Raw genomic sequence first — 27,884 nt, forward strand, 5'->3', positions numbered from 1 at the left:
AAAACTATAGAGAGAGTAAAAAGTCTAGTCATTCCTTGGAATTGGAACACAGGAAAGGAAAAGGTGAGATAAAAAGGACAGCAGAGAATTTCAGGGCAGTGAAGCTACTCTATCTGATACTATAATGGTGTGTGTATAATATCCAGTTATCAAAACACTTGGAACTGCAGATTACAAAGAATGAGCCCTAATGCAGGTCATGTGCAAGTACTTCAGTTAATATTAACAGCTCAACATATTTCGTTTGAGAAAATGAAGCACACTGATGCAAGATATTAATAATATGGGCAAGTGAAAGTGTAGGTGGAAAGTATTTGTACCTTCTGCTAGTTGTTTTTAAACCTAGAACTGTTCTAACAGGTACCAAAGTATTTAAAAATCGTTGAGCAACATTACTAGGATGTAGAAAGTGTTTACTTTCTAGATGAAAGGTTTCATGTGATTTTCTCCTCTCTATGTCGTTTTTGTTATTGCTTTACTAATACTCAATTTGCATATGGTGAAAAGTCTCCCTCTTTTAGAACAATTTTCATAAATGTATACGGTCCCATAGAAAACAACATAATCAAGGTATAAACTGACATTATCACCCCAAACCCTTAATGCTTGCTTTTTTTGTTGTTCTTTGTGATAATTTTTTGTTTTTTTTAACCTTTTATTTATAATGGATTTTTTTTCTCATCATCCTGATTGTAGTTTCCCCTCTCTCTATTCCTTCCAGTTCTTTCTCACCTCCCTTCCCATCAGGATCCATTCCATTTCTGAATCTTATTAGGCAAAACAGGCTTCTAAGAGACAACGACAGAATGTAAGAAAATAAAATATAATAATCTAAAACAAAAATTGTCATATTGAAGTTGGGCAAGGCAAACCCAACGGAAAGAAAAGAGCCCAAGAGAAAGCGTAAGAAACAGAGACCACTCTCACATATTTGGGAGTCCCATAAAAATACTAAACTGAAAGATATAATATATATGGAATGGATCTGGTGCAGATCCGTGCAAGCCCTGAGTTTTCATATGATCTTTGCTCAGGAGATTTAGAAGGACTTGTTCTGGTGTTCTTAACCAGTGAGCCATCTCTCTAGTCTAGAAGTTCTGTTGGTCTGTTCTTCCTTCCTTCCTTCCTTCCTTCCTTCCTTCCTTCCTTCCTTCCTTCCTTCCTTCCTTCCTTCCTTCCTCCCTCCCTTTCTTTTCCCCTCCCTCCCTCCCATCCTCCCTCCCTCTCTCCCTCCTCCCTTCCTTTCTTTTTTCCCCTCCCTCTCTCCCTCCTTTTTTCCTTTCTTTTTTGACAGAGTCTCTACATATCTTGCCTGGCCTTGAACTCACAGAGCCTCTGTCCCCCAGCCTAGCAATTCTTAATTTTGACTGAGTCTTATTTTATGGTATATCATGTTTGAATTATGGCATTGGCTTGTCTGAAACAAGTCTTTTTCTAGATAACAAAGATATTCTCCTATGTATTCTTCTAAAAATTTCAATATATTAAATTTTAGATTGAGATCTGTGACCTACCCTTCTTTCATTTTTATTAGCTTCTTTTTGTTTGTTTCTTTGAGAAAGGGCTTCTTCTCTGTGTTGCCTTGGCTGTCCTCTGTAGACCAAACTGGCCTCAAACTCAGAGATCCACTTGCCTTTGTCTTCTGAGTACTGGGATTAAAGGCGTGTGCCACCACCACCCAGCTTTAGTAGCTTTTATTAGTTATGCAAACTAATTGGTTTCATAATAACATTTCATGCATATGTAAAATATACTTTGATCGTTTTCAATTCCTTGTCATATGTTCCTTTCATTCTTTCCGTTTCTCTACCTCCAAGCCCTATTTCTCCTTTCACATATTATCCTTTTTCTTTTTAATTATTGTTTTATGTTTATATACATGCACACATATAAATACAACCAGCTGAATCCATATATGTTGCTCATATGCATACATTTTTAGTCAAGAGTTGCCCATAATTCTTGGGCAAATGGAGCCCTAATGGCAAAGTTCTTTCCTACACCTACATCATGTAGGTTCATGCCTAGGTTTCCCTCCAACAGCTACAGCATTTTAGGTTCCACATTAAGGTTTTTCATCCAATGCTAGTTAATATTTGTGCAGGGTTCTAGATATAGGTCTACTTTTGTTCTTCTGAATGTGGACACCCAGATTTTCCAGCACCATTTGTTGAAGATGCTGTCCTTTCTCTAGTATGTGTTTTTGACATCCTTGCTATGATCTACATTAAGATCATATTTCCTCCTGCTCTAATTCCTTTTTATACATACCCACCTGTCTTGAAACGGGGTCTTGCTATATTGCCTATACCGGCCTTAAACTCAGTGTCATTCTGTCTAAGCCTTCCAACTGCTGGGATTACAGACATGATCCACCATGCCTGCTTTTTTTGTTAATTTTATTTTGTGGTATTAGAAATAGAAAATAAGCTAGCTTTAAATATTGCACACAGCTATTCAAATGATTCCACAGTATTTGCTGAATTTGTTGAAAGCACTCTTATTTCTTCAATGAATTGACTTTGCACCTTAGTTGACTCAGTTGATAATGTATGTGTGGTTCTATGTTTAGATATTCTGATATCCTATTTATATAACCTTTGACTGATACTTCATAGCCTGAAACCTATAATTTCATTTTAAGTCTTTTACATCTTTCTTCTTCAAAATTATTTTGGTTCTTCTATTTCCTTTCACTTCTCATATAAATGTATTAATAGATTCCCACCTTTTTTTAAAATAAAATATTCTGCTAGTACTTTTTTTTTTTTGAGACAGGGTCTTACTATGTAGCCCCGGCTAGCATACAATTAACTATGTAGACCAGGCTGGCCTTGAGTTGCCAGAGATCCACCTGCTTCCGCATGGAATCTATTATTTACTTTGGGGAGAATGGAGGCCTTAAAAATATTTATCTGCCAATCTACAAACACTATAAATTTATCTAACCTTTAGACCATCATTGTTTTTCTTACAGCAGTGTATTATAGTTCTCTTAGTGTGAAACTTGCATATGCTTTGTTAGATGTGTACCTCTGAAGGTTCATGTTTAGGAGAAGCTATTGTAAATATTTTATGTACTAATTGTAGTTCATTTGCCTTTGTCTCCTCTTGAGACAGTGTGTCACTTTGTAGTACAGGCTGGATGGTCCCTGCCATCCTTCTGCCTTGTTCCTCGCGTGTGAGGCTTACAGGCATGAGCTGCCATACTCTGTCAAACTACAATTTCTCTTTAATATAGAACATGTAAATATGGTTAGTCTTGAATCTTAAAGGCTTGCAAAATTCTCTTACCATTTATAACAACATTTTAATAGATTGGTAAATTTTTTTATAGAAAATGGCATCTGTAAATACTTTAATTTTTGCTTTGTAGTATAGAAAATGTTTTCGAACTGCTTTCCCTGGCTAACATTGGAAAAACAGGCATCATCATATAATTCTCAGTCCTAGGGAAAAAATAATTCAGGGGTTTTTTGCCATGAAGAAAGTAAAATGTCAGCCATAGTTTTTTGGTTTTGGTTTTGGTTTTAGATGCCATGGATGAGGTTGAGGAAGTTATCTTCCTAGTTTGCTAAGAGCTTCCACCATGACTGAATGTAGCATTTTGTCAGACTCAGGTTCTAAATCTTTAGTAACAATGATATGTCCCCTTTGGTGTGTAAATATAGTGAATTACATCAATGATGCATGATGTTACGATGTAATGCATGAGGCACTAGCCTTCAGTTTCCAACACAAACCCCACTTGCTCATAAACTGCTCTCCTTTAAATATCATATTAGAATTAATTTGCACCAGTATATCGTGCAGGTAGATTGGCATTATAGGCCATAGGATTCATAACTGGGTAATATTGATGATTATTTTTATCCTTTGGTAGCATGAGTAATACCTTCCAGCACCATGAACACAACTCAATAGGGGTGATGCTAATAATTGAATATCAGCTTTATTTTTTTTCTTTGTTGGATTACATAAGTGTATGGTATCTTCAGCAATAGGACCTTACTCTCTCACAGGTTGTGGTGAGTAACCAGTAGCCTTGGAAATAGCCTGCAATGTTTGCAGGGGTCTATGGATCCACTTTGGCTAACAGGCCAACAAGGTATAACATATTCCTGATGTTGGAGGCTTTATATGTTAGTATAAAATATCTAGTTGGGGCATCATCTCCCAGTATTAATTGTCTCTTCCCATATTTCCTCCATAAATGTGCCCTCCCCACACTGTCCCCATTTAGTCCTCCTAATCTATTCTAAGTTCCCCATTTATTCCCTTTAAAACACTGTATTTTATTTTCTCTTCTTTGGAAGATCCCCTCCCCTAACCAACTCCTTACTAGCCACCTAACAACTTTGGTTATTCTAAATAAAATACACATATCTAAAGCTTAAAAACTGACTTCCACATATAAGAGAAACTATGCAATGTTGTCTGGGTCTGGGCTGCCCCATTCGGGATGATTGGTTCTAGCACCATCCATTTAGCTGCACATTTCATAGTTTCATTTTTCTTAACAGTTGAATAATACCACATTGTATAAATGCACCAGCTTTTCATTTTATATTCATCAGCTGATGAACATCTAGGGTGTATCTTACTCATGACTATTATGAATAGAGACACAGTGGTCGTAGATCAGCAAATATCTCTGTAGTGAGATGTACAATATTTTGGTTATATGCCCAAGAGTGGTATAACTGGATCTTGTGGTGGTTGCTTCATTTCTTTACCAGTATATATGGAGTTCATGTGATGGACTTAGCATAAATAATAAATGTTGTCTACTTTTTGATAACTAAGGCATGTAAAAATGGCATGTAACATGAAATGTGCTCAAATATCTTTCATTGCAATGCGGATTTCAATGATAAAAAGTTTTAGGTTCTGGAAAGATGACTCAGTGGTTAAGAACACTTCTTGTATTGCAGAGGGCTCAAATTCAGTTCACAGCTCCAACATGGCAGATCACAAACATCTCTACTCCCAGTTCCAGGGGATTCAGTGTCTTCTGGCTTCCATGGGTACTGGTATGCATGTAGTGAGCAGACATGCATGTAGATAAAACACCCATACACATGAAAAACAACAAAGACTTCTATTCATATAGAGCATCAGATTGCTTGGAAGTGGATTTAGGGATGGTTTTGAGCTGCCATGTTGGTTCCATGAATTGAATCCATGTTCTCTGGAAAAACAGACAGTGATCTTAACTGATAAGGTTATCTCCAGGCCTATAAAAATTGATTCTAACAAAGAAAAGCTATGAAATGAGCTAACTGAAGGCAGTTCGCGCTCAAGAAAATCTGTATGTAGAATGGATACAAAGTGTTCATTGTTTTCTATGGAAAGGGAGCATGACTTTTCAAGAAATCAAAAAGACAGTGATATGTTTTCCTATGATGCTATTATAACAGATCACTACATGAGATTTTTTAATTCCACTGTCAGATCAATTTGGGTTAGAATGTCATCTCAGCTACTAACTAGTTATATGTCTCTTGATTGCCTTTATTCATAAAGTAAGACTGATAGTAAATACTAATTTATGAGTTATTGTAAAGATCCAGTAAGCAAAATACAGAAAACATTGAGTCAGTGATAGGCACTTTGTAAAGGCATGACTCTTTCCTTGATGTACATAGTAAAACGCATGCAACTCATGATTGTGTTTAGATTTTGTGATTTGGCCTATATTTTCTAACAACTTTGCTCTCCCCTCTTTTGAACAGATTCAGAAACATATTGTGTGTTTCAAGACAAGAAGTATAGAGTGGGTGAGAAATGGCATCCCTACCTGGAACCTTATGGGCTGGTTTACTGTGTGAGCTGCATCTGCACCGAGGTATAATGCTCTATGACGGAAGATTTCCCGATACAATCCTTGGCACACAGGGAGGTTAGCAGTGCTCACTTGGCCAGGGAGCTTAGGGGATTAAAAGCATGAAAGATATTAGTAAACCCCCAAGTGTCATGGATCACATCCATTATCTCAGCACAGATGAGTTACAAAGAGGAGAATAAATAGAAAGAACATTCTTGGCTCAAAGCAAATTTGAGACCTGCCTTTGAGGGAGCTGGGGAAAGGGATGGGGACAAGGTTGCAAGGAATATCTCTCCTGATGTTCTTCCTGTTAAAGTTTGGTTTGCTTCTGTTAAAATATCTGAATATTTACTTTAAACAGATTTCTGTAGCCTTTTAGACAACCTGTACAGGACATAGTAGGAGAAGGTAGAAGAATCAGATAGTAGAAATATTAATCTACCTTCTAGATGACAGTAGAGGCAAGCCCAATTGTGGCAACAAATAATGTCTTCAGACGTGTTTAGTTGCCTTGATGAAAATCACAACATTAAGCCATTTGGGAAGGAAAGCCTCATCATAATTTTTAAAAATTGAGAATTCTGAATGCATAGAATGAACTATTGTAAGGGCTGAATATAAGGAATTCCTGTTATGTGCCCAGGTGGAGCAGGCCCAGTCACTCACAGGGCCTGTTCTTTTCACCATTTGAAAAGAACTTCTGACTTTTCAAACTTTGCCACGTATGAAGCACTCTTCAGGTATTATAATATCAGGTGGTATTCAGGGTTTGTGGGGTTTAGCTTTGAGGTAGACTAATTTCTAGACTCTAACGTAAGTCACTTATGATGCATGGTATGTTGGGTAGTTTATCTATAGCTTCTCTTAGATTCCTTCAGCTTCCTCTCTAACACAGGTCGACAACATCTAGCATGGTGGAGCATAACTGTAGATCCCAGGACTCTGGAAGTTGATTCATGAGGATAATCAGCTTGATTCCACTTGTCTGAAAAATAAAAGCTATAATGCTATTACCTTTTCCATATATTGTAGTAAGGATTAAATTCACTAGTTCATCTAAAACAATGAGTAAGAAATGTTAACTAAACTACCATTGTCATCATTATCAGTATGGTTCTCGGTGCTCTTATTAATCTCTGGAATCTAGAACAGAGTTCAGTATACAACATTAAAAGTTGAGGTTTCTTGACCAGCAGGAACAATGCTTTGTGAAGTGTTTCTGAGCCCATCTCCATATGTGACCAACTGAGTCTGAGGAGTGTTGTACATTAAGAGCCTGTCCGCTGTTTCCAGATGCAATATTGCAAAACTTTATTCTAGAAGGCCCACGAGGAGAAGAAAGAGGTGTAGTAAGGATACCACTTCTTTTATCCACTGAGGAAAAAGAAGCCTGCCTCTTTAAATGACTAAGACCTTTACTAAACAGAGCATCTGGGAGCTGATTAACTGCCTGGTATGGCATTATTTTGTCAGATTCTGGACTCAGTACGTTGGAGATGGACAGCTAGCCCTTGGGGGCCGAGGCTTTGAAGTCCCCAAGGCAGTGAAAATGTTAACATGATCCTGATGCCAGCAGCTCACACACTAGCATACTCTCTCTGTGGACTTCACCACCCGCCACCGTGTAACAACCTAACAGATGAAAGTCACCCTCCCTTCAGATGAATTATGGATGGGAAATGTAAATGCAAAATGTATTTCCAAAGCTTGCTTTGTTCTGGCAATGACTGAGAGCTGTCAGAGTTGGGTTCATGTATCTCTAACTCATACAGGGACCAGGTTGCCTCATCCGGACATACTAGCTGATCAGCTCAATTTCAAGTCCTAGCTTGCTCTCAGAAGCAAATGTTGGCTGAAAAGGGAAACGAGGAGAGGAGTCACGCAGGCCTACTGAATCAAGGCAGAGTCGGTTCCTGTAGAGTGCAAGGACTCACATGCTACGGATGTCTCTGTGCACAGGGCTGGGAAGCAGCTCTCGGGGGACCTATTACTCACCACCCCTTCTCTTCCATGGCATCAGGCAGGTGGTTATGAAATCAGAATAGGCTCTTGAAAAAGTCATGCTGCTAGAACTGGGAAGGGTAGCACTATCCCAGAGCCAGGCCAGAGGAAGCCTCCCATATTTAATAGGAAGCTTTGAAAACTGGGACTGTTGAACCCAGCCTCTGACAAAGTATGCTGATATGCTTCCAACCAACCCAGCAGAGGTGCTAAGAGTGAGCAAAGGAGTTGGGTTTTGTTTTTTTTTTTTTTAAAGAAGGATGATTGCATTCAGATTCTTGGGAATGCATTATTCACTGTCTGGGTGAGTCCCTGCATGACTGTTTCCCAAACTGGCAGAATCCCAGTGACCTTTGAAAGACATTTTCTCTCTCTCTTTTTCTGCCTTCTCTCTTTCAGAACGGGAATGTGCTTTGCAGCCGAGTCAGATGTCCAAGTCTCCACTGCCTCTCACCCGTGCACATCCCTCATCTGTGTTGCCCCCGTTGCCCAGGTAATCCAGTCTGCCTCTCTTTCCTCAAACTCTGTTGTGTCTCTGCTTTTCCTCTTCACCTAACCCAACTAATCTTTCTAAACTTCCCCAGAAGGGAAACTTCCAGTCAGAAATAACAATAGTACACTTTTAGACAACTTAAGCTGGCCCCCTAAATACACTTTATAGCCCAAATGGGACACATTCTGGGTTCTAATATATTATTGGGTACCCAGTAACAGATTTTCATTGGGCTTTTAATCATTTGAAAGGGAATGAGAAGGGAAAAAGGAATTATAGCTATAAACAGCCTCTTCCTGCCATGGGCAGTGGGTAACAGGGGGGTTGAATCATGGGGGCACGTGTCCTATACAATTAGTGCTGGAATTGCATCCAAGCATAGCTTCAAAATGATGAGAAGCTGTTCATAAATCAAAGGAACTGAACCAGTAAGGTTTATGGCAGCATAAAGCTGCCTGCCTGCTGGACAGTCACCTCCTCCACACTGTACAGTTATTAGGTACACACTGTTAAGAGCAAAGCTGGGGAGAGCCAGCTAGAGGCTTTTTCATATGGTCGTTCGGGAGGCTGCTTGCACAGTGTGTGCTTAGAGAACTTTTCTGAGGTATTTTGCCCCCTCAGTTACACTTTATTCTGAAATGACTGCTGCCTGGTTTTTGCACCAAAGGTCTGGAACCATGGAGAAAGTCAGTGAATGTCTGCCAGTCCAGTGGCATTCCAAGGAAAAGCTATCTAACAGTCTTCAGATCTGAAAATCAAGGCCCTTCAATCTTCTAGGTTTATTCATTATGCCGTAGAACAGAATTATCGAGATGAAGGATCCTGCATGGACTTTAGGGAGTCAGAGAAGTCTTTGAAATTATTTGCATGTTTTCAATTTACTATGTATTACTTTATTGATACTACTTTAGAAACTATACTTTCTGTCCTAGTAAATACATTCCAACAAACAGGCATTCTTTTTCCCAGGTAACAAAATATCACACACAGATCTATCACTCTGAATGTTTGTTGATGATAGTACATGCTTCTAGACACAAGGAACTGACCAATCTGAAAGTTACCTTTCAGAGTAAATTCCTACATGAGCTTGCTGTTTTTTAAGTGTGTTCATTTGCTTCTGCTTAAACTGAACTTCACGAGGCTCTGGCAAAAGAGAGAGCAGTATTTCTGACTAAATGGTTACTCTGGAGATCTTTTCTTTAGTCTGCCAGATAACTAACCTACTCAATCAGTATAAAAATCTCTCTAAGAAGTCTCACAAAGTGGCCTAATGGTAACAGGATCTTATCTAAACCACAACTTTGTAAATCATGGATTATCAGTAGAAAACAATTATTGACTAAAAATAGAATGTAGAGGCTAGCGGCTATTGTAACAGAAAAGGAAAGTGTTAAGAGAGTTGAGACTGTAAATACCCAGAGGAAAAGGTAAAATAAAATGACTTAAAAAGCCAATTTTAGAGTGCACAGAAACAAGCTTTGTTTTTCCTTTCCTTGCTCTTGCAGTTTGCTTCTGGGAAAGTTAATATTTCTTCATTGTGCAATCTCTTTCTATGAGTAGTAGTGCCAAAGTTCTCTAACCCTTACACACAAAATATCTGATGTCATCCTTGAGTGATAGTTTGACTGGGTATAAAAGTTTAGGTACATACTCCTTTCCCTCAGCACTTTGAAGTTATTTCTAAATGACTTCATGTCTTCTTTTGTTTATTGATAAAAAATGAGCTATTTGATTTTAGTTCTGTTTTAGGACTTTTTTCTTTATCTAGAAATATTTTATCTTTTACTATGATGAGCATACTAAAATGTGTTTATGTATAACTTATATTCCTTTAGTCTGTTTGGTATGACTGCTTTTTGCTGTTTGTTTTGCTTTGTTTTTTGAAACAGGGTCTCTCTACATAAGTCCTGGCTGTCCTGCAACTCACTATGTAGATCAAGTTGGCCTCGAACTCACAAAGATCCACCTGTCTCTCTCCCCCAAGTACTGGGATTAAAGGTGTATACTAGTATGCCTGATGGTATAGTTGTTTTTCAGCTGAAGAATTTAAAAATCAATTTTTTAGCTGTCATTTTTATAAAAATAATAATTTCTCCTCTATCAGTGGTTGTCAACCTTTCTAATGTTGTGATCCTTTAATATAGTTCTTCATGTTGTGGTGACCCCGAACCATACAATTATTACATTGCTACTTCATAGCTGTAATTTTGCTACTATTATGAATTATAAATATATGACTTTCAGAATATCTGATTATCTGATATGTGACCCTTGTGGGTATCAAAACCCAAAGATTGAAAATCTCCCCCACCCCATTTAATTTTTTGAGAAAAGCTTCCATGTCTACCACACTGGCCTTCCTGGTAATCCTGCCTCAACCTTCCCAGTGCTATAAAAGTGTCTTTCATGTATATTTTCACCTCATTTAATTTGTCCTCTGTGTTTCCTGATGTCTCCTTTGCTTTTTTATTTCACGTATTTCTCACAGTGATAATTCATCAATTCCATCCTCTAGTTTATAAATTCCTTTTAGATGAATTATTAAGACAATCTGTTAAGCTTTGTTTATCTTCAGTAACTGTATTTTCTTCCAAGTTTTCAAATTGTATTTTTAAAATATTGACATGTTATTTGTAATCCTATTACAATTTCTTGGGGTTTATTCTCCTTTTGCTTTAAGTGTTTGAAATTTTCTTATACTACACTCTAGGTTGAAATATTTATGTTATTTTCAGATGTAAATTCTGACTTTTTTGAAGTTTCTTGTCTTAGTTCTGAATTTTTCTTGTTTTGCTAGCTGTTGTTTAAAAGCATATTCTCTATGAGATTTTTTAAATCTAGAATGAACCCTTTATTCCTTCACAAATGATTGTATCAGACCTTTTGACAGACACTTTTAGTTCTAACCTTGGAGTTTGCTTGTCTCAGACTAGGTTCCTCCTGCCTTGATATTTTGTTTCTACTTTTGTTTTAATGTGAGGTACTATTTCTTCAAAATGTTCTTGGAGTAGGACGTCAGTCATCAGTTACACCTGCCAACCTTGGATACCCAGTGTATTTTGGAGAATAACACAGTGTGGGCAGAATTATGTTGGAGCCTTTTTAGATGTGAGGCAAGTGACTTCGGTCCCTAACCATGTTAGTCACATTGTTATTGTTATGACAATAAATGTGAGAAATCCCAAATGAACTGAAAAGTAAAAGGGTTATTTTGGTTCTCGTTTTCAGAGGTTTCAGTCCAGAGTCATTTGACTGTGTCTCTTTTAGACTTGTGAAGCCTAGCATGTTGGGAAGCATTTAGTGAAAGAAATTGCTTATGCAGCATCAGGCAGGCAATCAGGCAGGCCAAAGAAGAAAGAGAGATCAGAGCTTCAATATTTCCTTCAAGGAAATGCCCCTTTGCCAGGATCTAACTTCTTTCCAGTAGGCCTCAGACTCTAAAGGTTCTGCTCCATCTTAATAGTGCAGCATATTAGCACTGAAGACTTCAACATTAGGCCTGTCAGGGACATTAAAGATCCAAAGCATAACACCAGTGTCACAGAGAAACCGTCCACACTCTAATTCCACCTTAGCTGTGTAGCTCCGCCTGTCTGTATGTTGTCCCAGCAGCAAGCTGACCATTAGATTTCAATCATTACTGTACTCTACTACATCTGATTCCACAAAATATTTCACTTTACTCCTATAGGGTTCTTTTCTTTTATATTTTAATTCGTTTTTTTTAAGCTTCGTAGGTCATAATTCTTCATTTGAAAAAGAACCATGGCATTTTTCACGTGTTCTCTTTGCCATATTGAACCAGAGTGCAAGAAGTTGCCTTTGTCATTCTAGTAAGAGAAAACAAGAGCAAATGGTTTAAATCATAGTGGACAGGATGGGTTTTGATAAAAGGAAGAATTTTGCTATGCATTTTTTATCTCGATTCTACTATATGGAGGTTTTTATTCTCTTTACTGAATATTTCTATAAATAAACAGTGCCTACTCATGTGAGATAGAGTATCATAATCCTGTTTTGAGACAGGACAGTAAATTTGATAACACTTCTATACTCTTTCCACTCCAGTGTTCATTAGGAATGAAGAAACGCATGCCTTCAGGGCCACAGAAATTTTCGATCAAAGGAAAGGCACTACAATTAGAACTGTCATGTTAGCCAGCACTTATCTCCTAGAACAGAGGTATATACACATTCATGTTCACTGTTGCTCTAGTCACCATATCTAGAAAATGGGAGTCAGCCTAGACATTTGTCCGCAGATGAAAAGACATGAAAAAGTAGTACATACCTATAATGGAATTTTATTCAACCATAAAGGAAAACAAAATTATAGGGTACCCAGGGCACTCAATGGAACTGCGAAGTAACCCAGACTCGGAAAGCTAAATGAACTATTTTCTGTTTCATATGTATGTCCTAGCTTCAAGTTGTGTATGCATATCTGCATGAGCATGAGTAAACACAGATGAAGGAAGACTAGAAATGACCCTATGAAAGAGGAAAAAGAAGCGTTTAGGGAGAGCAATGGGAAGGGTAGTCCAACACCTGTGATATGAGAAGAGAAGGGGCAATCCTACTGGGACAAAGGATGCAAGCAGGGAGAGGGAGAGAAGACAGAGATAGTAGGGAGGAGTAAGGAGGGGGTGGTCCCACCAAAACCATGTGTGAAAATGGCACAAGGAAAACTGTTGCCTTATATGTTAAAGTTAAAAATAAAATTATATAAAATCTGTATTTATCAATAGAAAGACAGGGGAGAGAGAGCATGAGGTTGAACATGATTCATAGAGTGAAAACATAGAAGCACTCTATCCAAAACAGTGATTTCTATAATGGCCAGCAGCACTGTGACGAGGGAGGATTCATTCATGATACGCTTAGTGGAAGGGTTCTAAGTATGATGCTTAGAGAAGATAGGCTATATATTCCCACTTGGTTTTTTTTTTCTTTTTGTTCCCTTACCTTTCTTTGTAAAGGCTTTACTCTCAAATTTCCCGAAGGTCTTACCTATGTTTGAGGTTGTACCCTCAAACATAAAGTACAGAAATCTGTATATGCAGACTGCTTTTCCAGAATTGCCAGCAGAAAATGCACACTGACTTCCATGAAGAACAAACGAGGAGTGTTTTCTTCATTTGGTCGCATACCACTGGCCTCTGCTGTGCCTAAAGAAGCAGATGCTACACAGAGGCTAGAACATTCTAGGGAGAATCTAAACTGCCAGGAGTCGTAGATGACCTCTAGGCAGGACTGTATGTGGTTCTGGAGAAGTCTAGAGCAATGAAATATTAGGGTGGAGAAGTAGTAAAGAAAGAACAAGAAAATAATGAAATTTCTTTCTTTTTGCTTTTATATACATTTCTGCCACCCAGAGAATTTCCTACTGACCAAGATCCTAAACCATAATTTTTACCCAAGATTCTTAATGTTTATTTCATGAGAGTTTGCTATTCAGAATTAATAAATTTGTGTTTCTTTGGAGGTGTTCCAGCATTCCTAGGTTATTAAATGGTTGTTATAAAATGGCCAAAATAGCTAATTTGATCTGGTTACCAGCGACCTAATCCACAATGTTTTCTTTCTGCTAGGTGTGAAGACATTTGGCTCTTTGACATGATTTTATTAGTGATAGGGACATAATGGTTTTGCCTCTCATATCCCAGTCTTTTTGATACCTGGTGTGGTAAGAAAATGTCTTTCCCAGGGATGCACTGTATTCTCATAAGGGAAAGACCGGAAATCCTCTTTCAGTTCTCTCTTACCTGAGTTGGGAGTGAACTTGCAAACACAGGCATTTCTGCTCTAAGGTAATGGGTGAATTTCTACCCGGAAATATTACTTAAAATGAAGGAAGATAGAATTCTTAAGGGGGGTGGGCTTAAGAACAAAAAGGTCCAAATAAGGAAAACTAATTAGGACAGTATTAAAGCTTTCCGAGAACAGTTCTGATCTAAACCAAAGATAATGGTGATAGAAGGAAGTAGATGACTGCAAAAGCCATAGCTAAATGCTGCATTGGTAGAACCTAAAAGAATAACTGTTGAATGTTGTGGGGTTGGAGTGTGAGGCAAGAGATCACAGAGACTGTTATGCCAGAGAGAGCTACTTTTAACAATTGTCTATCTTCACTTTTTTCTTAATATATGCAATTTTATAGGACATGTTCGCTTTACAAAGTGATAACTTTCAGAAGGGCATTTTGTTTCATGTGCTTGGGTAATTCTGACCCCCATTCATCTATTCTGTCCCCCACTACTCATCCCCTTCCTTTTCCTCAGGGGTTCCTCTTCTACTTTCTTGTAGATCATGTTCAGCCTCATGCTCTCTCTCCCCTGTCTTTCTATTGATAAATATAAATTTTATATAATCTTATTTTTAACTTTAACATATAAAGTAACAGTTTTCCTTGTGTCATTTTCACACATGATTTTGTTTGGACCATCCCCTCCTTATTCTTCTGTCCTTCAAGGTGGAGCCTCTGTTTTTGTAATATTCCTTTAGTTCCACTAGTATTTTATTAATATACTGTTTTGTAAGTATTCCAGTTACAGATTTCATAAGTCAAGAGTTGTTTTCTCCAATCTTGCTTACACTAGAAGCAGCTAAGTAGCCACAAAAATCTCTTGCCCAGTTTCTAATAACCAACTCATTTTCCTTGAATTTTCAGCGACTCTTTGGAAGTGGCACATGAGCAGTCTTGTGCAGATTTATTTTCCCCAGTCAGCTTCAGCTGAGACTTGCCTTTGCTGGACAAACCTTTCTTGTTGTCATTGTTGTGTTAGCTAAAAACCTCAAGCTATTTCTTTACCCTAAACATACTGCATAGTTACTTCTCATTCCCCTTACCCTCAGCTCCTATGGAGAATTTATCTACTTTCTAAATCTGTGGATTTGACTATTCACGAGTTCTCAGTAATGAATTCGTTCAGTAGGTGGAGTTTGACTTGTGGCTTCTTTCTCTTAGCCTTGAAAAACTATTTTCAAGGCTCTCTTCCATGTTATAGCATGTGTCAATGTTTCATTCCTTTTTATGGATGAATAACATCCACGGTATGGTCATACCACTCGCTTTAGTAACTGTTAGATCGCTGTAAAGAGACAGCACAGACAAGGCACCTCTAAAAGAAAGCATTTAATTAGTGACTTGCTTATCACTTCAGAGGGGAGCATGGTGGCACACATAGGGCTGGAGTAGTCACTGAGAGCTCCATCCTGATCTGCAGGCAGAGGGGGAGTGACAAAGGGACACTGGGCTAGCATGAACTTTTGAAACCTCCAAGTCCACCCCCAGCAGCATACCTCCTCCAGCAAGGACACACCTCCTAGTCTCTCCAAACACTTCCTAACTAGGGACTAAGTATGCAAATATATGAGCCCATGAGGGTCATTCTGATTCAGTCCACTACACCAATTGTACTTATCAGTTCATCAATTGGTATTCATTTTGGTTGATTTCACTATTTGGCAGTTGTGAACTGTTCTGCTATTAATATTTGGCTACAGGATTTTGTGTGGCACATGGTTTTAGTTCTTTTGGGTAGATAACTGAGAGTGGAATTTCTAGATCATTCCTAAATCATTCTAGAATCTCTTTAAAATTTTTAGGCTGCTTTGTTTTTTATTTTGTTTTGTGTATCTTAATTATGTTATGTGTGGTATGTGTTTGTATGCATGTTTTCATGAGTGAGGAAGTGTGTGTGCGGATATTTGTGTTGAATGACTTCCTTGACCACTCTCTACCATATGTATTGAGGCAGGGCCACCAATTTGACACATCTGGCTAGCCAGCTTGCACCTGGAATCCCCTTTCTCTTGTTCTGTTCTGGGATTACAGTTGGGTCAGTATTTCTACTTGCCTTTTTATAGGAATTGTGAGGATCTGAAGTCTTGTCTTCATGCTTGTGTGGCAAGCACTTTACCCACTGAGCTACCCTATCTGCAACTCCCTCCATCTCTGCTTTGTTAATCTTGCCATTATCTATTTCTGTTCATCATTCCTTTCTCCTCACTTCCTGCACTACTTTTTGGATTCTTTATTCACCTATCTTTTGTATTTCATTGACAATGTTGATGACCTTTACACAGCCAATTAACTTTTATTCTTTTTCTCTAGTTGATAGCTACTATAGCTGAAACTTAATCAACCCAGGGAAAGTTCTTTCCTCCGTCTACCCTTCCCTTCCATTTCCTTTCCTTCCCTTCTCTCTTCTTCCTTCCTTCCTTCCTTCCTTCCTTCCTTCTTTCTTTCTTTCTTTGTTTATGAAATTTTATTTTAATTACAAAATTTCTCCCTTCCATTTCCTCCTTCCAAACCCTCCCACATCCTGCTCCCCACTCTCCTTCAAAGTCATGACCTCTCTTTTCTTTAGTTGGTATTGCAGGCATATATGTATTTGTATATACACATCTATTCTCAAATATAACCTGCTGAATTCACACAGTCTTACATGCATTTTACAAGGCTGACCAATTGGTACTGGAAAACCAATTGATAAGTCCCTCCCTTGGGAGGACTACCTTTCATGCTCCCAGCTTTATTCATTTACCTGTAGTTCTTTGTGAGGGTTGAGTCTTTGTGGGCTTTTCCTCATGTGCAGTTCGGCATCTTCAACGATGTCTTTCTTGTTTGGATCAAGTGAGGCAGTCATGTTGCTGAAACTCTATGGGTGTAGCTTCTGTAGAAAGTTAGCGTGTTATGAGGAGAAGAGGTTGACAAGGTAGAATGGAGATAAAAATGGGGTGGAGGAGTATAATCAGAATGTATTTGTCATACATTCATGAAATTGTCAAGGAATACATTTAATTTTTAAAATGGTTCACATATTTAATACAAAACAAAACTCTTGCTAGACCTGGTAGCTCATTTTCATAATATCAGCACTTAGAAGACTAAGACAGGAAGATGGTGAGCTCACGGCCAGCTTGGGGCATATACTGGGCCCCTGTGCCAACAAACAAAACAACTGTCTAAGTTCTAGTGTTAATTCCTTTGCATTTCCAAAGAGTCAGTGACATTTTGGAAGGCAAAAAAACCTTCAGTCTCAGAAGTTGGGAGGGTGTCTTAGTTAGGGTTTCTATTGCTGTGAAGAGACACCATGACCATGGAAACTCTAATAAAGGAAAACATTTAATGGGGGCTGGATTGCAGATCAGAGGGTTAGTCCATTATCATCATAGCAGGAAGCATTGTGGCATGCAGGCTGGAGGAGTTACGAATTCTACATCTGGATCCTTGGGCAGGAGGAGGAGAGACTGAGGCACACTGGGCTTGACTTGAACATCCAAGAACTCAAAGCTCACCCCTAGTGATGCATTTCCCCCAATAAGGCCATACCTACTCCAACATGGCCACACCTCCCAGTACTGCTACTCCCTATGAGCCTCTGGGGGCCATTTCCTTTCAAATCACCACAGAGGCAGAGGCAAGCAGATCTCTGAGCTGGCAGCCATCCTGGTTTGCATAGCGAGTTCTAGGCCAGCAGGAATTACATAGTGTGGCTCTGTCTCATAAAAACAAAGAAACAAATAAAACCCAAAATGATTTGTTCAGGATACAAAGCTACCCAGAATTATAATGATTTAATACTGTTGGCCTCTGGTTAATAATTTTATCATTTTCATTTTACCACCATTATTCTATCATTAATATCAATTTTATTGCTTCTATGCAGATTGGTAGAGGTTGTCAAAGGCCATGTCTACCACTGATCACTAGACCCTCTGTGTACCCTGACAGCTCTCTTAGACTCCTATAGTTACTCATGATCTTTATTTCCATCACTTTTCTCATATTCCTGGTCTTTAGAGACTTTCTAAAACATGCAATGTTAAAATTTTTTCTAGAAAGTGTCACTTGTCACTTTGCTTCAGGTTAGTCATGTGACTTGCCTTTCACCAATAGCTTGATTTCTGGTATAAGAAGAAGGCTTGTAGGAACATTATGGCCTTCTGCAATGACAGAACACAGAGCTCTTCACAAAGGCAGAAAAGTCAGCAGCTGCTTCAGAGTAATTCTTCCACTTGTTTTACATATTCACAAAACGTCTTTTTTGGGTTTGGAGAGATGGCTTAGTAGTTGAGAGCACTTGCTGTTTGTCCCAAGTTCTCGTGTGAAGCAGATCACAACAATCTGTAACTCTAGCTTCAGGAGCTCCAATTCCTTTGGCCTCCATAGGCTCCTGTACTAACATGCCTATAAGCACATGTAAAAACAACATACACATACACAATTAAAAACTAATAAAATTGTTTAAAAAAGAAGCCTTCATTATTATAATGACGTTTCTGAATCTGAATGATGTTTTACAAAGCTTCCTCTAAGGAACATGACTTTATGGGTTGGTAATAGAATTTATTAGGGAAAATATTTGTATGGTCAAGCTTACTTAGGATTTTCAGGATTAGACTTCAATGGGTTACTTTCAAAGCAGGACTTTGCAGAACCATTAGTATATTAGCATGCATTATACATTAGAGACATGCGTTGGATGCAATGTTTCCCAAACTTGGTAAGCCATAGGACTTTTTGTAAAGTCCTTTGTAGGATTAGTATTCTTAGATATGTATTTTAAAAAGTGTTAGACCATGTCACTCAGTTACTGAAAGCATGCATATTGCAGCAATAGTCTGTTGGGGGTGCTGAGGGGGCAGTTCAAGTTTTAGACTGTTTGCCTAACCCGCATAGAGCACTGAGTTTCATCTCCAGCATCACATACAACTGGGTGAGGTACCTCGTGCTTGTAATCTCAGCAGAGGCAGGAGGATCAGAAGCTCGAGGTCATCCTCAGCCACAAAGAAACTGTGAGTCTAGCCTTGTACATGGGACACTATTTGAAAGAAATAGTATTTCCTTTTTGTTTGTTTGTGATACGGCTTCATTCCTGTATCCCATTTCTGTATCCCGGGATTCACTGTGTAGCTCGTTGGTTTCAAACTCATGGCAGTTCTCTACCTCAGCCACCTATGTACTTGGTTCTAATGGATGAGCTACCGCACCAATTTTATATATAGTATCTTGGTGTGAAAGTGTTCTTTAGTGTAACAGGTCTTTGTCCAAAAGTCTTTAAATAAGTACTCTTTTGTAGTTTAACATGTTGAAGGGAAACCTTGGGGAATATGATAAAATGAAGATTGCCAGGTGTCACACTGAAAAATTCTGATCCAGTTAGTCTGTTAGTTTCATACATTTAGCCCAGATACTCTATTAACGTCATTGCTTGGATTTGGAAAATGCAGTAATGCAATGGGCTCCAGGGGAGACTCTCAGAAAAGAACTCAGGAGAACTCAGAGACCAGCAGTCCTCAGTACGACTTCACTGGAGAGAGGACCCTGCGAGTCTTCCTAAGCCTGTGGGCCTCATGACAACATTTTGCCCATGTAGCAATTCCTATGACTGCAGAGGCATGCATACAGTGTGCCATCTGGCCTGCCTTCCCCTCTTTTCCCAGCACTCCCATCCAAAGACTTCTGCCATCATGCACTTCAGAGGCCCTGGCGGTCATGTCCAGAAAGCAAGACCCTCCGTGGGGAGCTCCCCCTTCTACCCCACCCATTGTTCATGACTTGTTGTTGGCCAGAAATGAATGGCATTTCTCGGAATTAGCCCAGGAATTTCTGCTGATAAACAAATGTAACTCTCAAAGGGAAAAGCAATCAACATAGTTTGAAATAAAATCAGTGTTTTCAACTTAGTCTGTTTTCCACTTGGTTTGCAATAAGAGTCACATCTAGGGTATTTTAAGGAATGGATTAGTGAAATGCCCTTTAGTGGGTTTTCATCCTAGTTGCGGGCCTCACTCTTCAACCAGGGCCTGTCCCCTACTGCAGTATGCAGAAGAGGTGCTTAGTACATCGGTTTCCTGTGATCTGTGCTCCCAAGTCCTGTTAAGCCAGCATATCAGCCTTGTGCATCCCCATTTCCCTGCCACGTTCGGACACCTAAGGATGTCATCATTTCAACAATATTCTTCTCGTGTAAACCTAGATTCTGTATATATTCATTCATCTGTCATGTATGTGTTCTTATGAGTATGTGCATTGGGGTATGTATGCATGTGTGCACATGCATATTTGTGTGTGTAGGCCAGAGGTTAACGTCAGGTGTCGTCGTCCTTTTGGGATTGTAGGAGCTTTAATGAGTCAGGCTCTCCCGGGGAGCCAGTGCTAAAGAGCACCAAGCCTCTGCTTAACAACAGGAAGTTCTCTATTCATGGCAGAGGACATAGTAGTTTCTAGAATATGTTGCCAGCTCTCAACTTTTACTTTGGGGTTAATATAAAACCAATATGTTCTCAAAGTAACCAAATATCCTTGCTATCTGTTGCCTAGAGCCAAAGAGTTTCAGTTCAGGGTTTTGGATACAAAATGACTATAACCTAAAAGGACTGCCAGGTTATTTGCAGTCACTAAAATAAATAACAGTCTTTATTAGAATGATTTTTTTTCTGATTTTTGTATTTAGATTTTTTTTACACTGTCAGCTGTTCCCTAAAAGCAACTTTCTCAACTAGCAGACATTGGGTGTCAGAGATTGAAATCTGTTCCAAAATACACCTCCTCTCTGTATTTGGCCATCCAAATATTCTAGTTTGTAAGTGTCTTGATGTGTTTATTGTCCCTTGTCTTTGCCACATGCACACTAAGGCCTGAGGGATGAGAAGGGATTCAGCCATATCTGTGTGTCTGCTTATGATATGTTTTGAGAAGTTGTCTCCTTTCAGAATTGAGTAGAGAATATAAAGGATCTATACACATCTTCTAAGGAAAACCTCTCAATCCAAGTTGTCCACAGGAAGCATCTGCTACCTCCACATCTGGAATGCTGGGATTGCAGGCAGGTCTATGCCACCATGCCTAACTTGTATTTTCACATCAGTGGGAGGGAAATGACAGTTAAAAAGCAAAGATAAGGAAGACGTTCTTCTACTTCCTTCTTACCCGACTTCCTTCCTGTTTATTCTCTTTTTATTTTTAAAGTTTTGGTTACTTCATTCTTTCTCTTCTATTATGCAAATATACATATACATGGCATACAATTAATCAGGCCATTTTAGGTTGACAGTTCTGTGTCATTCAAGAACATAGACCTTGTTATATAAGCATCATCAGCATTATGTTTATCCAGAATATTTTCCTTTTCCCAGACTGAAACTCTGCATACATTAAACTCGAATCCCCCACTTCATCTTTGCTTAGCTTCTGACGAATGCCTAACAATAGTCTCTCTGTGTGAATTTTAATATTTTAAGTATCTCACATATGTGGAATTAGACATTTGTATGATCTTTTGTTATTGGTCTCTTTCATGTAACATAGTCTTCAAAATTCATCCATGATGACTCATCTCTCGTCTCCTCTCCTCTCTTCTCCTCTTCTCTCCTCTCCTCCCTTCCCCACCCATCTCCTCTTCTCTCCACACCTTTTTTCTCTTCTCCTCCCCTCCCCTTTCTCCTCTCCTTCCCTCACTCCACTCCTCTCACCCCCTCCCTTCCCCTCACTCTCTTCTCTCCTCGCTTACCTTCTATATTCCTTTCTTTCTTCTTTCTTTCTGGCACTTGGAGTTAGAATTCAGAGTCTGGATGTATATACTAAGTAGTTTGACAAACTATACCCGTTTTTAATTGAGAAGGGGTGTTGTGAGGAAGCTTTGGAAGTGCAGGTAACAAAACATAGAAAAAGAAATTATGAGATAACCAAGGACTCTTGGAGGAATCTAGCAAATGTTGGTTTTTCAGAACACGTGCCCTGTGGGATTAAGAAGAGCCCACAAAGCAACAGCGACTATGACAAAGACAGCCATGGCAGGTGGCAGCTAGCACTAATGGCTGTGAAATGCTGAATTTTAAAAAGCACAAAACTCCATATTTCCACCTGTGAGGAACTGTCGGGGAGACTTCTGTTAGAAACTGATTAGCAGAAGCTTGTCGTCTGCTCTAGGGAAATTCACAGTCCCAGAAACGTGCCCTTGTTTCCCTTCATCCGGGGGAATAAATTTCTGAAGGCACTTTCTCTGTCGTAGCTTTCTGAGGGAAATCATGTCTGGAACCATTCAATATGATTTTTATTATAAAAAGATAATTAAGGGATTAGATTATCAAGCCAATGAGACAATGTTGAAGGAAAACTGTAATTACTGAGCTTGCTGAAAGAAATACCAAGGGGACTTCAACAGCTTCAGAAAGATTAATGACTTTTGCCTTCTGTCTCCAAAAGGGGAACATAGACAGAAATGAGCTTCGGCAAGAGAAAGTCCCTAGGAGGTACTTCCAGGCTTGAGGAGGGAAGCAGACAAGAGCTGAAAGTCAGTATATTGCAGTTCAGTCTTTATATTGACTATAAGCGAGATGTGCGTGTGCGTCACAACAGTTAGTATGGTAACAACCCCCAGTATATAGGGAAAGCACTGACTGGGGCTGACGTGGCACTTACTACATCCGCCTGCTGATGATATGGGAAACTGGTGTAAAATCATCCATGCAACTATACATTTGTGCTTTCGTTGTACATGTCATATTTCTCAGGATTACATAGCTCAATTACATGGAGCTTTCATGCATTTGGAATAGTGTGACTGGAGGCAGAGGTGATCAAAGGACGCTGACATCTGGGAACCCAGCATAGTGCATGTGCATATGTTTTTCTGTGTCCCCGTTGTATGGCTTTGTTCTTCTTGGTATTTCATTTGCTCGATCCCTCTCCTCTTCTCCTTCCTCTTCATTCTCCATCCTTTTCTTGATTTTTTTCCTTTTAGTCTCTTTTCCTTCCTTTGCCAACAGTTAAAGTGGAGCAGGCCTGAAGTCTACAGATTCACAGAAGGATTTGTTTTCTAAGAGGACTTTTGAATTCATAAGAAGGTATCGGGCTGCAATTGGAAGCAGGATTTCCACGGTGCAGAGGGGCACAGTATGTTGATATCTGGGTGAAGGCATCTAGTTCCGGGCCTAGGTCAGTGATTCAGAGGGAGTCTTTTGGCTTTCAGAAAGTCAAGTTGAGCAAGACCCCTTTTAGAAGAGAGGGAAATTGAGTTCTAATAAGGATCAGGCTCTCCCCCTCACATAAAGCTAGATTGTGTTGTTATAGGGGAAAGGTTATTAACCAGATAAAAGGCAAGCATCTAGACCTGGCTCACCACAGTTCACTCTGTAAGTTTTACTGAGTACGTTAGCCATTTTGCACCCATTTGATCAAATTGTAAAATGTGTGACAATTCTTGCTACAACTGAGACTTGTATTGACAAGAAAAAGGGGAAGATGATGTGAGACATTATTTTGATAAATGCTAGTAGCACTAGTCCATTTGTTACTTTTCTGTCACTGAAACAAAATATCTGCCAAGCAACTTTGGGGAGGAAACATTCATCTTGGCTCTCAGTTTCAGAGATGGCATGAACCACTGAAGACAAAGGTTTATAGACACACAGAGTGGTAGGAAGGTATGGGTCATTGTGAAGGTAGGAGCCTAGAGTGGCTGCTTATTTCATGGCATAGACAATGGGACATGGAGCCAGATCAGAGCCTGAAGTAGATAATACCTTCAAAGTCCGGTCTCTCTAAACCCTGTGTCCCAAAAGTTCTGCAGCCTCCCAATATAGCACTGACTGGACACTAAATTTCCTAAAGTATGGGTCTAGGGAAGACCTTTCAGATGCAAAGCATAACAAGTACATGTAAGCAAGACGACATTACATCCCCGAGGGGGAAAGAAGTTTAAACCCCGGGACCCAGTACTGCATATGAACATGTCTCCACATGGTAAAATGAGAGCCTTGACGTTTGGTGCTTGATATCCTAGATGCTGATGCTAGCAGCAGTGGAAACAGACACTGACCATATACCTCCAACTCCAGGGGAATGATGTGTATGATTGCAAGGAGATCGGTGACAGGTTTCATGACAGCCTTGAAGAAGGCACAGCAGTCAGTAGCATCCCGGCATCTGGTCTTTCTTCTGATTAGGTTCTGTTAGGCACTTTCAGTGAGTGTACCTCCCCATAAAGCTGACTTAGCAAACCTAGACAGCCCTTTCGTAGACTCCTGGGGTGATACTGGGAGCACACTCAGAGATAAGGGGATGTCCTTGAAATCGTGAATGAAGAGAGTGCTTTAATTTGGCTAGGCTGGACTCCTTCTCTAACTAGCTCACTAAAATTAAGGCATTCTTTGCTCTGAGTGCGTGTGTGCTGATTAGGCTATCATAATTTCTGTCTGCCTGCTAGGACTGCTTTGCTCCCTCCCTTTTCGCTAATTCATACTCTGGCTGGAGCCTGTCACTAGCATTTCTTCCAATAGCATAGACTGAGTCTTCAGGGACTGTCTCAGAGCTCCATAAAAGAGCTTTTGCTCCAATGGTACTTCCAAGTCAAGGAGAATCAATCTCTGCTTCCCTTATGGACTTTGCATAAAGGGGGGAGGGGGAATAAGAAGAAGAGGAGGAGGAGGAGGAGAAGGAGGAAGAGGAAAAGGAGAGGAGAGAGAGGGAGAGAGGGAGGGAGGGGGAGAGAGAGAGAGAGAGAGAGAGAGAGAGAGAGAGAGAGAGAAAGAGAGAGAGAGAGATGCCATAACCATCCCTATCTCAGTGACTGTTGTGAGGATTGCCTTAAGTAATTTATAAGTGGCTTAGCACAAATGTTATCTGGACAATAGTATGCCTTCAATAAAATTAAGTATTTTGTTGCTGTTGTTGTTGTTGTTCAGGCCATGGGGCTAGAGTTCAGTATGGAGAAGTGAAAACATGTTCTGACCAAAGAGAGGATTGTGTGCTAAGAGTTATTGACTGTGTCTAGTTAGTTTCAAATATATGCTCAGGCATCTGAACTCTTGGACAATGGAGTTTTTACCATTTTGCTGTCAGAATGTAGATGTTCTCATGCAGGACCACAACATTGTTTTGCATGTATTTGGGTATTTTGTTTGATTCTAGCACACAAGACAGGTAGAAAGCTTTTTTCTTTTAAACTGGATTTGGACACAATAGCTCATCTCAGCAATTCCAACACTCAGGAAACTGAGGAAGGAGAATCAAAAGTATTAGGCCAGCCTGGGCCACATTACAAGTTCAAAGTTAACTTGAGCTACATAGGAAGACCCCGTGTCAAAAAAGAAAATAGTGCTGAAGACACAACCTAGTAATAGAATGCTTGTCTCGCTTGTGGAGAGAGTTTTGTCTCCAGCACCACAAGAAATACATAAATCCATACACAGGTAAATATTTTTAAAGTGTCAATCTATGTTGAACATCTGCCCTTGCTGTATGGGAAAACAAAACAGAAGGCCCACAACAGTCAGCTCAGAGCCAAGGATGCATTACAAAGAAATTCAATTAGGAGGGGCTGGATAAAGGAGCAAAAGTCTGAACCTGAGAAAGGGAAGAGCAGGATCAGAGGGAAGGAGGGGGGACGCTGGGAAGGCCAGGATACATAAGATCATCCAGCTGCCCCCAAAGTGAACTTACAATGTTTTCTGTGTTCTCTTTGGAAGAGGGTTAGGCTTGTCCAGCCTTCAATGGAAACTCGTTGATTGACACTACGTTGGGCACAAGTTCAACGTGAGTGTGCCTTTAAGCTATTTGTTTGATTTTTAAAAATTGCATCCTTCGCAGTAAGACTGTTTAGCTTCTCCTGGCGCCCTGGGGTAGTAAGTTTAGATTGTTAAAATAGCAGCCATTAACACTCTCTGTGTTATGACACTGTCCTCCCTGCCCCCCCTTCACAGAATCTGGGCTGGAGCGTGTTTGACAAAAGTTAAAATCTCCTCTCTATACAGAAAGACACAGAGACTCCTCAAAGGCAGGGCCGCTTTTGCCTAGCCCTAACTCCCAAATACCTTCAACTCTTCCCACCCCTGCCCCACACCCACACATGTGATTCTCATATCTACTTAGGAACATGTACACATTCATTCTCACCCCCACCCCCACCTCCACACATCCCTCAAGCTCTAGGGACCCTGGGGAGCCCATGTGCTTGATTTGCTTTCCTTTGTTTGACTTGTTTTGATTTGAAATCCGTTTTCAGGATGACCCTGGGTATTTCTCCTATTCTATTTGTTGTGCTGGGGAGGGAACATGTAAGGCCTTTCTCCTTAGTCCTGGCCATGCTTATTTCTCTAAACTAGTAAGCATAATGCTGATACCGTTGATCAGTCAAACCCGTCTTTGTGGACTTTGCATACAATGCCTCTTGAGCAAATAGCCCAGGCAGCTTCTAAAAGATTTATGAATTCCTGGATTATCTAGATTATTCATAGGTCTACTTAAAAGGGAATTTTTCATGAGAGGACTGGATGGGCCTGGCTTTCCTAAAGGCCCGTGGGGAAAGATCAAAAGAACAGAGAGACAAAGGGGACAGTGTGGAACTGCTCAGCTCCCTGAACAAGGCAATAATCGAGACCAGACACACAGAGCCAACCACCGTCTCAGACAATCAGCCCTGGTCACAGCTGAGCCACCACCTAGGCCCGGGAAGCACAAAAGGGAAGTTCTGTGTTCTCTGGATAACTTTGGCAACAGCGCTGCCTGGACTGCCCAGTGGAACTCTGTGCAGCAGTGGACACAGCCCATTACAGCAGCCACAAACACATGTGGCCACTGGGCACTTGATATGCTTTGAGGCTACTGTGAGACTAAGAAGCTGCATTTAAATTGTGTTTAATGGTAATTAGTTTAACTGTAAACTGATCCAAATGACTGGTGACTGCTGCCCTGCATGGCACCGCTATATCTCATTCCTTGGGTGCTTTTATCCTGCATTGGGCTTAGCTTTATACCTTCTACCCATTTGTTTAGTTCTTTACAGCTATCTTAAGAGCAGGCACTATCTATTCCATGAGCACAGAAAATCATACCTTGGAGTGATGTTTTCTTCAGCCCTCTCTCTCTCTTCACACTTAACAAGTCCAATAATTTATTTAAGGAAGGCTGTAACCTACCCGAAGTCACATTACTCTGTAGGCACATTCAAGTAGCCTGAAACCCCAGTCTGCCGGCTTCCTGGATGGTGCTTCAGCCACATCTTCCTTTCAGATGAGGTTTTCAAAAGTGAATGCTCTCTTCACCTCCATGGTCTTCACAATCCACAACTGAGATTCACCCTATATCATTTGGAAATATATTGGAGTCCAGGTCTGCCTTTCCCTCCTCACGTGCTAAGACAGAAAGTAGACCCTGGACAAAGGTTCATAGATTCTCTAAGGCCATCGTGTGACCTGTCATCTTTTGCACTATATTTTGCAGAAAACTGATTGTGTTGCAGTGCTTTGAGTTGTCCAGAGCCCATGCTGTCTCAGCCCAGGGAGACATGGAATCTTTGCCTGTGCCCATGGCCCACCTAGGTGTTTAGGTACAGATGAGCGAACATTGGGAAGCTGGCTGGCAGGCTGGCAGAAAGGCTAGAGTACTTTGGGCTCCCAGACCCTCTGCATTCTGAATTGCCTTGATTTGCTGAACTAATTGTCACTTTCTGTTAATCAGGGACCTGTCACAACTCCCTCTCTTCTCTACCTTTCTAAAATAACCTAGAACTAAATGTGTCCAGGGTAGAATTTGGAGGAATTTATCTTTCT

At 39.9% G+C, this 27,884-nt stretch overlaps 1 protein-coding gene across 3 annotated transcripts in view; it reads left to right on the plus strand.

The window, feature by feature from the left end:
• Chrdl1 (chordin like 1) overlaps positions 1–27,884 on the plus strand; it is a 143,281-nt gene that overhangs the window by 18,416 nt on the left and 96,981 nt on the right. For all 3 annotated transcript variants that reach the window (XM_048441734.3, XM_048441744.3, XM_048441750.3), the window contains exons 2-3: positions 5,736–5,848; positions 8,228–8,321. In XM_048441734.3, coding sequence (XP_048297691.3) covers positions 5,736–5,848; positions 8,228–8,321 — 207 coding nt within the window. The remainder of the gene's footprint in view (positions 1–5,735; positions 5,849–8,227; positions 8,322–27,884) is intronic.

Source organism: Myodes glareolus, chromosome X (genome assembly GCF_982192425.1).
Source record: "Myodes glareolus chromosome X, mMyoGla1.1, whole genome shotgun sequence".
In the NCBI taxonomy this organism is placed as follows: Eukaryota; Metazoa; Chordata; class Mammalia; order Rodentia; family Cricetidae; genus Myodes; species Myodes glareolus.